The sequence below is a fragment of the Amblyomma maculatum genome, chromosome 1 (genome assembly GCF_055883805.1).
Source record: "Amblyomma maculatum isolate TAMU_Amacu chromosome 1, ASM5588380v1, whole genome shotgun sequence".
NCBI lineage: Eukaryota > Metazoa > Arthropoda > Arachnida > Ixodida > Ixodidae > Amblyomma > Amblyomma maculatum.
This window is the reverse complement of record NC_139344.1, coordinates 326175907-326191058: the sequence shown is the minus strand read 5'-3', so window position 1 is coordinate 326191058 and position 15152 is coordinate 326175907. Positions and strand designations below refer to the sequence as shown.

General features: G+C 43.9%; 1 protein-coding gene across 1 annotated transcript in view; it reads right to left on the bottom strand.

The window, feature by feature from the left end:
* The window catches only part of LOC146207347 (SEC14-like protein 3), a 44830-nt gene that overhangs the window by 16096 nt on the left and 13582 nt on the right, over nt 1–15152 (bottom strand). The window contains exons 4-8 of the mRNA XM_084586555.1: nt 14437–14499; nt 13874–13967; nt 6818–6912; nt 3758–3836; nt 2188–2268 (exon numbers count right to left, since the gene is read on the bottom strand). Coding sequence (XP_084442681.1) covers nt 2188–2268; nt 3758–3836; nt 6818–6912; nt 13874–13967; nt 14437–14499 — 412 coding nt within the window. The remainder of the gene's footprint in view (nt 1–2187; nt 2269–3757; nt 3837–6817; nt 6913–13873; nt 13968–14436; nt 14500–15152) is intronic.

Below are 15152 nucleotides of genomic sequence, written 5' to 3'. Positions count from 1 at the left end.
CACACTCCCTAATACTTGCGCGAATTAATTTCGCTTTTATTTTGGCCGAATATTATGGCTTCGGATGGCGAGTGTTTTCTTAAGCTTGCTGAATTTGCTGCATGGCGGTTGAGGAGATACTGCATTGAGAGAGAAGGCGAAGAGCGCAACCCCTTCGCTACGGGACGGAGATGGTGAAGGGGGGTAGTAGGATAGTGTTTTTGGTGGGCGGATTTCACATTGCTTCTTTGACTTAGACTGCGTCGTCACTTGTTTTAACGCGTTAAGCTTCGGAATGCCCGCTTCACTCCGCAGCGTTCAATTAAAAGCCGGCAAAGAAAAATAACGATAAACCGGTCAACAGCAACTAACATGATCTGGAATAGCGTGGAAGCTGTCGCGCGTGATTGCGATTACTCGTGATGAATCTCGACACATATAGCTCTACAAAGAAACTGTCAGCTGCGACCAGAAACATTTAGCGTGAAAAACAGGCAAAAGAAAATTTCGTGGCATTACTGTCGCAAAAGTGGCATTACTGTCCCCTTCAAAAAGCGCTGCCCCGATGCTGTACAGTGGAAAGGTGGACAAAAATAAACACTTAGAATGAAAACAAAGAAGATGAAGTTAAACGCAAACACAAAACGTTCTATTAAATATGAAAAACGGACATCTTTTAAGATCTGAGGACTACCTGCATCTAAATTATTCTTGGAATAGAAAATTATGTCATTCACGGCAACTTGAGATTTCACTAACAAGGCTGCGATGCCGCATCCCACCTTTAAATTTCTATCTTCACAGGTCTGGTTTGGCAATGTCTCCAGTCTGCGCATTTTGCGGTGAACAAGAAACATTAGATCACTTTTTATTGTTTTGCCGCCGCTTTACTACGCTGAGAAAACAGTTGATGGAAAGGCCATTGCAACAGCTTGGCCTTAGTTTAAGCAGCTCGACATTGTTATCATTTGGCGCCACCATCCTTGGGCACAGTCACAGGTCTATTTTTACCGCTATGCAAAATTTTTTACTGCACTCAAATCGTTTTCCTTGCTAAATATTAAAACATCACTTGTCCTACAAATATAGTGTCAATCTCCCGTGAGTGTTACCACTTTTCATATTATATTTCACTTATTTCCCATTTTGTTTCGTTTCCTCTACCCCTCAAATTATTATTAATATATATATATATATATATATATATATATATATATATATATATATATATATATATATATATATATATATATATATATATATATATATTTCTTTTTATGCAAGTATATTAAAAAAAATATTCTTTGCTACCCAATTCTTGGCCGATCCCCCTCTGTGGGTATGTGCCATAAGTTATTTGGACAACAACAACAACAACAACAACGTGCGCCAGCGCTCGTAATAGGGCTTTAAGAGCACAACATGCACAATTTCCGGTCGCGAGCGTCACCGTTTGGGTGTCGTCATTTTTTCAAGGACGACTTCATAGTCGACTTCACCGACGAATGATCTTCTATGGGTCGAAGTAGAGGCGTAGAAGGTATTCACTCAGTTCGCGACGGTAAATCGGTTTACATTCTGAGTTGGGTATTCGTAAGTTATAGCGTCGGTAGCATTACTGGCCTTTAATGCGCATCCAGGCAATTTATCGGGCTTCTTCTGTGCACCAAAGGTAATTGGCGGCGACGTTGAGATTATCCTAGCCTTATACGTGCGGCACGCATTGCGTCTATTGTTGTCGTGGGCTCCCTATCATGAACTATAGGTGGAACGGGGGACCTGGCTGTCTCCTGCACGAAGGTATTGCAGTTGGCAGCTCCTGCCAGCCCGTGTGTCACGTGGGGTGTGATGTCATAGCGTCACGTGGCGCGACGTGGTTACCCTCGGGACCACGCCGCCGAGCCGAGCTGGTCTCCAGTTTTTCCTCCGCTCGGTGTGATGTCACTACGCGGGTCGAGAGACCCAAGTTGGCAGCTCCTGCCAGCTTGGGGTCGTCTACGGTATCGTCTAAAGGTCAAAGGTCAAACGTGATTACCGCCGGGACCACGCTGATGGCTTGAAAGTGCGAGTAGTATTGCTTTCGCAATAAAAAAAGTTGACGTTAGGCGTTTTTCACACAGCCGATGTCTGTGTCATAACCACTGATATGCTTATCCTGTATTTCTTTCCTTTCTTCGTGTGTAAGCAGTGGTTGGAGCACAAACTTACTGTTCACGAGGAGACCAAGCTTCAGTGTTTCTGGGTAGTTGTTCTCGTACAAGCCGACCAGTGCTCGAATGTAGTCCACAACTGCAAGATGCGAAAGCAGAAGACGGTCAAACACGTCACCCTGCGTAATTCGACACAGTCCCGCGCAAACCGCATTGAATAATGCCACCGCAAGTTACAAGCGACCAAGAGTGCAGGGCACGCCCGTATTGTAGTCACTGTCTCAATCGACTTCTGTGCCACTGGATGACACTTTTCGCTAGAGACGGAAATTACGCAACGACATGCACTGGATCTGACGAATACATTGTATAAGCGCTTATTACCGTCGTTATATATTAGCTTCCCGTTTCAAAAGCAGAGCATAACTTCTTTTTTTGCTCCAGAATGACACGAAAACAGTAAAGAAAACTCACAATAGCTTTACAAACCACAGGTTGGACTGCACACGTTAAGATATATGTTCCAAGATATTTACCTCTGATGCTACAAATGTCTAACCAACCACTGAACGGTCGATCACTCCGTGATGCGGCAAACTGCATTACTTCTCTAGAGTATGGATCCAAGATCATACTACCTATGAAATCTGAAATGGGCTTAACTGGAATTAGTTCTCTGTTTTACGAGCAAAGCTTTCTATAGAATGTCTTTTAGATAAATATCAACTAAGGCTTTCCTACCTAAATATGTATGCAGGAAATGCAAAAAGAGTGTCAAGCAAATATTCCGTGATGTATAAGAAGAGTTCTTGCATGTGAAATGTAGTGGCTGATGAAAGGAAATCTACAATTCATGCTCCATATTCTTGATTTGAACTTAGGAAATTTAAAACACACCGGTTTTGAAAGTTTTCTTTTATCGTTGCAGCTTCATGGCCCCGCAACGACTAGCTGTGCCAAGACTGCGCACCTCTATTTTCATTACTGGACATTCGTCACTGACCTCGCACTGATACCTCGCGGTTGTTTTTAATAAGTCTTGTAATATACATACAAATTGCTATACCAAATATGGTGGCAAAAGACGGGCTGAGCAAAAGGTTGCTCGTAGCCTTGGAAATTTGGCCTTAGAGGACGCTTTTCGATGGAGGCGAAAAGCAAGGTAGAAATTTGGGTAGGTCGGTACTGATCCATACCATACGAGAAGCGCAACACCAGGACGACGGACAAAAGGAAAGCGAACACACACCACAGCACAGGCGCCTGTATTGTGGTGTGTGTTCGCTTTCCTTTTGTCCGTCGTCCTGGTGTTGCCCTTCTCGTATGGTGCGAAAAGCAAGACATCCGTGTGCTGTGCGATGTCAGTGCACGTTAAAGAAACCCAGGTGGTCAGAACTTCCGGTAACCTCAACGACGGTGTCTCTCACAGCCTGAGTCGCTTTGGGACGTTAAACCCTACAAGCACAACTATAAATCTGAAATACATGCAAGAAACTATGTCATGCATCAGCAGCATCATGAAGGGTCGAAGTGCCGATAACTGAAGGGTTTAAAAACGTAGCCTTCTGTAAGGTATTCACATTCCCATAACCCCGTGTAGTGTGTCAGATCTATAGTAATGAACTTACCTTGCCACGAGTAGACCTGCTTCAAGCTGAAATTTTCCCAGTCGAAGAAGAACACAGACTTGTCCACGAGCTTTCCCAACTGCACGCAGGAAAAGAATAAGACAGGGGACTCATTGCGAGTGAATTATTCTAAATAATTTTTCAGGTTCCTCTTACAAATGGTGCGGCAACGGATTTTTTAATAGCCTATGTTTACAGCACGCAGCGCCAATAAAGAAAAGGTGTGTATATAACCCACATGGAGTACCAACAAATCCCCTGCCACAGAGTTTTTAAAACTTACCATAATTAAGTTGAGAGAGACAGCACTGTCTATGGCATCTTTTTCAAGAGCGCTCGGGCCACATGTGGGAATGTCGGCAATGTAAACTCTATATTTGGTTTGGCTAGTTAAAATAATGAATTCTGCTACAAAATAACAGCTACTATACGTCTCAGCTTGCTGTTTATTCTAGAAGTACTAGCTTTGTCTGTTATCCTAGAAGAAACGAATGAAAAGCAGTACTTCTACCGCGATACAAGCATGCTTTAAAGCAGACCAGCCAGACCAACACAGAGTCATCCCTTTACAGCATTCCCTCGCAAAATTAACCTAGCGAACTTTCACCTAAATACACTATACAGAATTGCATAATATAATGACTAAGGGATGACGCAGCGCCCAGTGAACTTCGCGGGAGTTATTGTTCCGTTTCAAAGGCGTGCAGATCTTTACTGAACTTCCTATACTTTGATTTTTCGTTCCTTCGTCCAGTGCCTAAATGCTAATTGCTCCATTACGGCATTAGGGTATGGATTGTATGTTATTTTTGCTATTCAAGGTTGATGTTTACTTTTATGCTGATTTAGTATCTATTGCAGTTTGCGCGCACACCACAGATAATTTATTGCTCAACTTTTCGCTCTTTTTTTTTTCAGTATTTTTAGCATTGCTTCATTTTGAAACAATATTTCTCAGAGCGACAGAAGCCACCTCGTGGTTGTGAGATGTTAATTAGTAGTTGCTGTAATCTAAAACGGAGAACGTGAGGGGCGAAGAAGCAAATAGTTATGGTCCGGCGGACCCATTGTAGTTTTGATGCTCACCTTATATGCGCTGCGTGCGCAGCCACGATTCTTCTGACAGTGCTCGGCAGTGGTGCTTTTATTGCTTCATTGAGGGATTTATCTTTTCCACGCATGGAAAGTATCGTGCCCAAAGGGTGGACCTTTGGCGGCCTGTGCACTCTGCTTAGTCACGAATGCGACCGACTACACTGAGAAATACGAATTCATGTGGCTGCCATGATACGCGCTTCGCTTGGCAGTTGTTCATCAACCCGAACAGCGGAGTGGCAACGATAAATCCCTGAACGCAGCGTTAAAAGCACCCTTGGCATGCACTGGTAGAGTAAGCGCTTCTGAGCCAGCGCTGACAAGTCACGCCCAAAAACTACAAACGGGTCTGTCGGACCCTCGCTTTCGTGCTCTGTTTTTCTTCTGATGTATCTATACTCTGGCGTGTACCACCAGATTTGAACTCCCTGTGTACCAGTAGATTGCCTTCTCTTCCATAAGGTGCATATCTCAAGTATTACATCTCACTGTTAACAATTAAATCACGGCCCGATTTAAGCAAGGATGTACGGATTTCCTATGCAGGACATTATGAGTTTTCCGTGCGGCCTCTGAACACTCTGAACTTAGTCGCCTTGTCCCTAGGAAGATGAAGCGGCCATGGGCGGGTGAAGTATACGCGTGGCCTAGTCACCCGGCACACAACAGTACTACCAACAATGACGTTGAACCTGCGATTTAGCCCACAATAGAGGTGCCATGTAAGGCTCGTCTAGCAAGCTAAGACTTTCATGAACCGTTTGGATCCACCAGTTACTATAATTCATATTTTGTAGGCGCTTAGTTTACGAACCATTCAGCGAGATCCGAGACACACAGGAGACTAAGGAACAGGAGACACTTTAGCACATCACTAACTGAAGCTTTTCTTCCGAGAAATATGAACAAATAGATAGATGTTTGACATCAAAAGACATCAATACACACAGTGTGAGGACGAAAAGAAAACAAAATCAAATGCCCAGGAAAAGAACAAGACAGCAGTTGTACTACCTTTTCTAGAAGCGACAGCTCCTTGTGCAAAAGTACTTAGTAGAGGTGGCGCTGACGAACAGTTTTCCCAATTTTCCAATGCTCAAGGTTTGAAAATTTTATCTCATCTATCTGACATGATTTCCTGTCATCATGCTATCGTTTTAGCGTGGTACATGCTGTGTTTTATTTTTCTCTTTTTTTTTTCTTGTTCATAATATCAGTAGGGCATGCCGAGGTTACCAGCTGTGATTCCACACTTTGTAGTGCTGTTCATCTAACCTTTAACCTTTCTTAACAGCGTTCTTTAGTAGCTAGCCTGCCAAAGCGCCGATCTCTCAGATTTCTAGAAAAATTGTTTGACGCTGCCGTCAAGCCAGTGGCACTGTACTCTTATTCTCAAGAAACATACTTATATCGGACCTCAAAATAGTCGATGACATCTTAAAGGAGTCGTAGCATCCGCCAGTAATGGAGTTGCAAGTTCGGCTTTGAACTTTGATCTTTAATCTTTCATATCGCATCATCTTCATGTATTTTTCATTTCGTGTCAGTCCGCATCATTCTTCCTGGCTCACGTAGCTTAGTAATTATGTTAAACATATTTTACTGAGCACGAGACTCGATTTTAAGATAATGCTTTATTTTTCTTTCCAGATGTAAGAAATCACAAGTCATTGATGCATCGGCAGCTTTAGGACGTTCGTCGTATTCAGACGTATTTCCCAAATTGTCCACCACGAAAAACAACTCTTATCGTGGCCCGCTAAATCCAGGACAGTGATAAAGGGACGTTCGTGAGTGTGTCGCTTCTGTAACAAATACCACAAGCAAGGTTGCATCTTGCTCTGTCGAGGAAGGAATATGCATTCGTTGCGGCAGCTGGATACGACAGTTTCACGCCGTCGTAGGCTGATTGGAACCGATAATTAAAGCTGGAGACCAGTGCTACTATTGTGACAAAAGACTCACCTTACGAGACTGGCTTTCCCTCTCTCTCTGCAGCTGTTCTAGCATGTAGACCACGTGCATCACCATCTCTTCCTTGGAGAGGCACTGGAGCATACCTGCGCAGGTTCCCAGTGTCCACATGTAATTCCTACACGCGCGCTGTTAGGACCCATTCGCTAGACAGTGGAAAAATGGCTTCAACGCTTACATAGAACTGAGGAAGCAGCGAAAAAGAGTGAGACGATTCGCGCGGCACGAACTTTCTTGTGCACAAATTCTGCTATTATTATGCGGATGGTGTAGTGTCTGTCGGGTTATTGCTGTTTTCATAATTATATTATGTGTTCATTTATATTCCGCAGCGTGAATTTAAATATTCAGCACAAGCGTTTGGATATATCCAATACACAGTGCTTTGAGGGAAAGAAAAACGCAGTAAGACTGCCAGTGACCGCTACTGAACTCCCAAATCCGGCATTTTTATTTATTTAGGTATGCTTACGATTCGTTACCTTCTTTTTTTTTTTTTTTTTGATGCTTCGTCAAAGATGGAACATTTTCATTGCTTTTTGAAGCCGAGTGTTGTATTTACTCGCAAATGGATGCACTTTTTATCGAAGACATTTCCTCAATATTAAAGGGGCACGTTCGTTACGCGGCGACAAACATTCAGAAGAAAATTTAAACAAAAGGCACGCAAAGTACACTAGTGGAGTAGATACTTCAGCCAGCGCTACTGAACTTCTAAATAAGCAAACTAACTCTCTATTAAGGTTCAGGGTTTGAGAAAAAAGTACAAAACTCTCATTTTAAACTCCCATGTATAACTCACATAGCAGCCCATATTACTATGGAAAGAACGCATAACTCCAACACAACTCACATCGTTAAGCGCTGTGCGTTAATCATAACAAGTTGCTGGGATCGTTAGTATGGCAAATATAATAGAGAACTAACCGAGCTGTTCTCTAATTTCTCGCAGAACATTCTTATTATCTATTCATGCGGTATAGCGTACAGTACAGAAGTCTTGACATTAGACTGATGCATACTTGTTTCGTCACTCTAAAAAAGCCACTTACTAATATTGAAAATCAACATCATCACTCTGCATGCCAAAAGATGGGGTGCCTTCATAACACAGGAAAAAAAAAAAGTACTTTCTGAGAGGCAAAGTATACATACAGGGCGCGCGTTCATTACGCGATTCAATCCGGTTCAGCGAGCTGGTTTCAATGGACAGAAAGCCAGAGTCTACCGGGTACGGCTACGAGTATAGCAGAAAGATTAGGAAAAGGTAGGTAAGCGTTGACAGAAGCGTCTGACAGCCTGTTAAGCGTTAAACGTCTCGGAATGCTTTGGGGGATGGTGTCAGTGGGTCGCGATGTGCAGGAAGCAACGGGGCTTTTTGTTGGACAAAAAGAAAGAAGGACGTCATAAAGTGAACGACGAAATCGCAGCGTACTTTCCTCCACTTGTAACGAGGAAGAGAAAGCCCCTTTTCCTTAGTAGAAGCACCAAAACAACTTTTGTCTGGTTCATATTTTGTACGGTCACTTCTTTTTCTGTGGCCAGGTGGCTCCACTGTCGCATGGACAGTGCATGGAGATACAGGATGGGGCGCGGGTAACCTTTCCTTTGCTTCTTGGTAGTGCGCGGAGGCACGCAGTAAACGTCAGCGCCAATACAAAGCGGTTACGTTTACGACAGCACTTGAAAGAAAAAAGAAAAAGAAAAGGAAGTTGGTGAAAGAAAGAAGGTAGCAGCGGTTGTGCGGAACCATATATCGCGAAGAGCAAGGGCAACCTTGGTCCACTGAGCACACGGCAATTCGCTTCCTGCTTTTAACGGGACACCGAGACCATACATGACAGTAATTGAATTACTGTAATTTAATTACTTTTCTCGGTAATTTGTAATGTAATGAATTCCTTTTTCGGGTTGGTAATTTAGTAATGTAATGAATTACTTTTGGCGGTAATTTCGCAGCAAAAGTAATTAATTCCTTTCGAAATTACTTTTACTAAAATGCGCCACTACTTCAATAGATGACGAAGTAGAGTGCCGCGAAAGCAGGAACGGCGTGCGGCAAGCGAAGCCAGCGTAAAGGATTGGCAAAGGGGGACAGAGTTGAGCAGAACAGTGCGTCTGAGACCTCAACCATTCTCCAAGCAGCAGGATACAAGGCGTCAAGGGAATGCTGAAGGGAGAGATGGTGCAAGAAGGCTGCAGCTGAAAACTAGTTTGGAGCGCGGCGTACCGGCACTCCCTGTTGCGTCGGCTAGGGCACAGTGGTGCCTGGTTACACTCAACACCACGGGGCGAAGGAGGATTGGGGTTGGGGGAGATAGGCAGAAGGGTCCATGATGTGAGGCACCGGGGCTTGAGCATTACTGAGCAGTGAGCACAAATGTGCCGACGTCGATCCTTGGGACTGCGGAAGCAATAAATAAGCTAGCTTCTTCGGGCCCTTCAAATGGCGAAGACAGCTCCGGGCCAGCAAGACGCTGGGTTTTCCGGTCATTTCAGGACCGTTCGACTGTGTGTGTGTGTGTGTGTGTGTGTGTGTGTGCGTGCGCGCGTGCGTGCGTGCGTGTGTGTGAGTTTTGTTTTTGCGGTAGACTTGTTTTTGTAATGGCACGTACTGCAGAAGAGAGAGAAGGAATAGCTCTCTGGGACGGAATTTGGCAGGAAGACGAAAGATCGTGTGTGCTTCGTGTCTGGAGAACAAGTTGTTTTGTTTACTAGCTTTGCTTAGTTTTTGCATGGATGGAAACTAGAAAGTAATTTAAAAGTAATTTAATTACTCAGTAGAAGTAATTGTAATGTAATTTCATTACTTTTTGGGAGCAGTAATGAGTAATGTAATTTAATTACTTTTCTGCTATTTTCAGCAAAGTAATTAGTAATGTAATTTAATTCCTTTTCAAAAGTAATTTTGCCATGTATGACCGAGACCAACTACAAGTTGGCGTGTAACGATACGTTACCTCTTTCTAAATCACAAAAAGAGCTCATCTAACCGAAAAGGGGTCGTTAATAAGCAAAAAAAAAAATGCAAGAAAAATGTTATGTGCTGGTGCTGCCCTAACCGAGTGATTTGGCAAGTAAAATGCATGCGTCGGCGCCATTCTTCTTATTTTTTTGCGACTCTCGGAGACTATACTAAGACGCAATTCACTGTAACAACGTCGGGACCCGCCCTTTTCGGCAAGGACGTCAGGAATTTGATGGACAGGAGGGTAGGTTTTTTTCAAGTCCAATTTTGTCGTCGATAATTGTATTTTATTTTCTGGTGGATAGATGTCAAATACCCTGAGTGGGCAAGGAACCTGATGCATACTAAGAACACTAATCGTGCAACGTCGTCATCAGTGTCTCATTACTAAATCTGATGGCAGTCTTTATTTGTTGAAGTACGCCACTGCGCTTCAGTGGCACTGAGAGGAAGAAAAAATAGCGTCATATTATGTGCCGCCGAGGAAACAAAATCCATAAGCATCTCGCTCTTTAAACAGCAACAAAGATGAATTCTTCCTAATGCCCGTTACGAGCTGGGCTGGTACAGGCTTGATTCTGTTGATTGGTTTCTATTCAGAAGGAAGATATCTTCACCATTTCTTCACTCATTCGCTTTAAGTCTCTCGCAGGCGAAAGAAAAAAGGTTCATCAGTAAAGACACTTGTATTTATAGATATCAGGTATTGCAGTTTGCAGGAGCAATAACGCGCGCGAAAAAATAAATTAAGAGAACGAAGCTAGCAGAAGTGGCAGACATATGATGCAAATAATGTCCTGGGGCATTATTTAATTCATTCTATTATCTGCAGAATTACGCCAGCCACTTATGTGTTGGTTCCCGTTCTTAGAGAAGTGTTATGCCTCCAAGACATATGTAAAGTACACGTGCATGTTTAAAATGCAATGTCAACTGTAAATCTCACAGAACTGCTTTATATTAAGCATGCTGATATAACTTTTCTTGAAACGCGTAGGTATAAGTTAGGTAGTACATCTTCACGTTGCATGAGGTTACGTTACTGACTCCAACTAGATGCATGTAGCAGGCGCAGCAGCTTCTCAAGCATACATTGCATGAACATGTGGCATCACAAAACCAACATAATACACTCTAGTCTGGGCCTCTTGCAATTCGAATCCAAGCCTTGAGGGAGAAATTTGTAAGCCGAGGCGGACTGTCGCTGTTATGACAGCTGCAATTGCTAGCCCAGCTGGCAGCCTTGCTTGAAATTGAGGATAGACGACAGAAAATGCGACGTACTTCTGCAGCGCTCGCGTGCAAATACGCAGGAGCGCACACGACAGAGTCGTGTGTGGAGCGCATGCACTCGAGGCCGATGTCTCTCAAGAACAACCAGAGATAACACGTAGCACGTAAACAGGCTGTCTGCAACGGACGTGGTGCAACGCCCGACGAAGTCCTGGTTTCGCAATAACGAATAACATTTTTGATCCTTATTTTTTTCCTCTTTAGGATACGAATAAAGTTGTTGGTATTAATGGGCACGCAGCGCTGAAATTGTACTCATGCACCTAAAGCGTTTTTGCCCACCGCTAAAACGGGTGCTTTCTACGACAATAATCTCGGAAGTATTATTAATCTTAACAAAGCGTTCGCTATGTATCCATATACTGAGCGCTGAAGACTGACTTGAAAGTAACAAGTGCGACGTGGCCACGCTAAATGCGAAAAACAAAGGGTGCCGCGGTCAGCGGGAGCGATATGCCCTTCTTAACTTTTAAGGCGTTCCTAAACATCCGATTTCAGGCATCAGCTATCAGGCATAAGCTATAGTAATGAAATTAACGCATCTGTGAAACGTCGTCGGCTCTTTAATAGCGTCTGCTAATCGGATTCACGTGAAATGTGCTCGTGTTGAACAAATTAACAAAAACCTGAGGTCGGAGCACGTTCTGTATTCCTAGTCCGGATTCAGCATCGATCGATCGTTTAAAACAAGCCAGCGTCAAAGTATTAAAACTGAACGCGATGTACGTCCTTCATATGACGTCGTTCGTGCTAATTAAGTCTTCGTTATAAATGAAATGTGGTTAAACGAACAACTGTATTCTTAAGATTCGAAAACATCGAGTGTGATAAAAGACCAAAGTTTATTAGCGACTGGTGGACACTGTGTAAGTAATGCGTCCATGCCTGACACATTAGTCATTTGGTAAATTCAACAGTGCGTTGTTGCACTCGCCGAGCGTGATTATCGGTGTGCAGAGTGGCCAAAGCGCCCACTATTAGTTACGAGTGTCGAGATAAAAGGCAGGAAAGTAGAGAAAAAACAGTGGGGCATTCTATTGTGTTGTTCGAAGTATTTTGCGCGGTCACAAAGACGACGTCAGCCCATCGCCGCGCAGGCTGTGTGAGCGCAATAGCACCAATCAACCGTTGTTTCGCCAGGGACCGTTTCGCTCACTGTCGCACGCATACGGGGCCACGCAGCGAGGGATCGGGAAACAAGGAAATTCGTGACAGGACTCCAGCGGAGGAGGATTGATGTTGTAACATTGCGAGGCCACAGACCAGGAAGGAGAGCCTCTTTTTGTCCATGTTTACCATCGTCGCGCCATTTGTCACTAGTAATCACAGAAGAGACCAAGACGTCAGCGCTGTGGAACTTCCAAAGAACTGCGTCCACTACGACGGAGATGCGCATTTACACCCCCCCCCCCCCCCCCCCTGCCCCCTTAATCAAGAAAAAAAAAAAGTCTGCCTTAAACATGCTTCTAGCAGGATTCTTGTCAGTGTTTTTGTTCGCGCTTCTCTTTGGCGTGCATTGGCTCTATTTGTTGCCAGAATACACAGTTTTTCACCAAACGTCAATAAACTACTGCGCGTATGACGAAAGTTGTAAGCAGGTCGGTATAGTCGGTTCTATATATCGCATTGTAGGCGCCACAAAGCTCTAGAAATTAAATGTCATTCTTTCCCCAGCACACAGCGGAGCAATAGCGCAGATCGGGCAAGATGCCACCACCTTTCACAGTGGCGTCGCTCCTCGCGATATCATGCACTCAGATGTCACAGTCTGTCACTTGTATGCAGCATAATCTCTTTAGTTTGGTCTAAATGCAAAATTGAATTCTCCTATGTTTATGTGAGTATTTCATTGTTGCTCACAGCTTCAGCACGTGGCGCAGACTGAAGGTTTTATTATTTAAAAGAGATTATTCCAGAGGTTAAAATCCGCCGGGGTGGCGCAGTGGTTAGGGCACTCGACTACTGTGCCCAAGGACGCGGAATCGAATCCCGGCCTCGGCGGCCGCTTAAGCTAGGCACCCGTGTGCTGTGCGATGTCAGTGCACGTTAAAGAACCCCAGGTGGTTGAAATTTCCGGAGTCCTCTACTACGGCGTCTCTCATAGCCTGAGTTGCTTTAGGACGTTAAACCCTAAAATCAAACCAAACCTATCCAGAGGTTAAAATGACAGCGCTGACAACAGTATCCAGTCATTGTACTCAATAAAAATGGATTCCCTCGCTATTACTGGCTGGTCCACGTTTACGCGGTACCAAAATGTGGAAAGAATGGCGCCTCCGAGATGGGCGACCAAATCTGTGTCGACGAGAGAAGTCTAGTTGCCGAAGCGGTCAATGAAAGTGACACTGGTATTTGTTTTCTTTTTGTTAGTTTTTTTCCCTGGCATTTAAAAGCTCGGTGAAAGTGATTTGCTTGTGGTTGCAAAGAGGTACCCAGTTGATATAGGCTGGCTCCTATTTATTTTCAATGTTTCTTTAAGTAGTTCTGGATTCCTCGATCAGTGCTTCAACCTTCAAAAAGAACGTATATCATTCTAGTTGGGTTATTACTAATGAACACATATATTTTAAACGGAGATAAAAGTAAACACATGTTCTGTGCTCTGCCCGGTACCCGGTACGTGGCAAAGGAAAGTCGCGCGCCTAGAAGGTGCCCTCTTTCAAGGATTCTTGAAGGACAGCGCGCTCTCTGCTTTTAAAAAACAAGATGACCCCCGCGAGCGAAAGCATGGAACGTGATATGTACGCTTTGAGACGGCAGTTTCTTGTTGGAACGGCTGTACTTACTCTTGAAGTCCCCGTTCCCGATCGGAATGTAGTAGACGGGGCTGCCGTCCCGGTCATGGTTGAATATTCCACCCGGGAAGTATTGCTTCAAGATCTGCGAGGAGATCAAAGAACTATAGTGTGCACTGTTACGGAGGACATGTGCTCGAAGCAGTCAACCCGTGAGTGACATTGGCGCTGCGAGAGCACAGACGCGGGAACGACGCCCGGAAAGCTATTGCGTGCGAGGTCATCGAGTGCGATTGTGTGGCTGTTCGCTTGCGGGCCGGCTAGAGGATGCAAGTTCGAATTACGTTTTCGTTTCTGGCGGGACCACCAGGTGCATCAAGCTTCCATCAAGCTTTAGTGAGCAGTTTGAGTCATTATTACTGTATTTCGCGTCGAAACAATTGTATTGAGTAGTTGGTGTCTGCATCTAACGCTTTCAGCCACAGTGCGCAGCTTACAAGAGCGTTATGAAATTACAAAGCTATGTATTCATGCCAACTTGCTAAAAATTGTTTACTGACACTGTACACAAGCAGAAAAAAAAAAAGAAAATGGTCACTCTGCGTTATACTTACCGGATGCCACTCGTACCGCTCGATTATGGTGTCGACCTTATTTTCCTCCCTCCATATAAGGTTCTGTTGATAGAATGTAAGCCACTCTGATTAGCGTTTGCTCCAGCACATAAGCGATCAAATACGGTGCAGTACCACTGAGCATAAGCACTACATTATTCATTTTTTTATGCTAGGCAACCACAGTTCAGTAATTTTGGCGTAAACACGTACTGGGTCGCTTCCTCGCGAATTTATTTCTGCCATCGATGCCAATGGCACGTGAACTGATTTTCTTTAGCAAGAACTGCCGCTGAATACGAGTGCAGATGATTCAATCGGGACATCCTACTACTAACTATGGTGACTCATCTTTCTAGTTGATTACGGTCTCCCCCTTTCTGCCCTTTTTCGTTCCGTGTATTGAATATCAATCTCCAATTGATACTTCAGGATTTCTTTTTTTTTTCATACATGCCCCTTACACAATCTGTTTTTATCTGAAGCAATCATTGTGTTCCTAAATTCTCTGTTATCAGTTTACGTTGCTACCAATCTGGACTGAAGGAGATCTTGTCAGGATGCCACGAACCAGCTACGGACACGATTTTCTACAATATTTTTGTAATATTTTAATTAAGGCAGCGAGGAGTATACTCCTTCTCATCTCGTCTTTACATTTTCTTTTTGTTGTGAGGAAGTTTCAGTAAATCCAGTTGCTTTACAGCAAGCCAGTT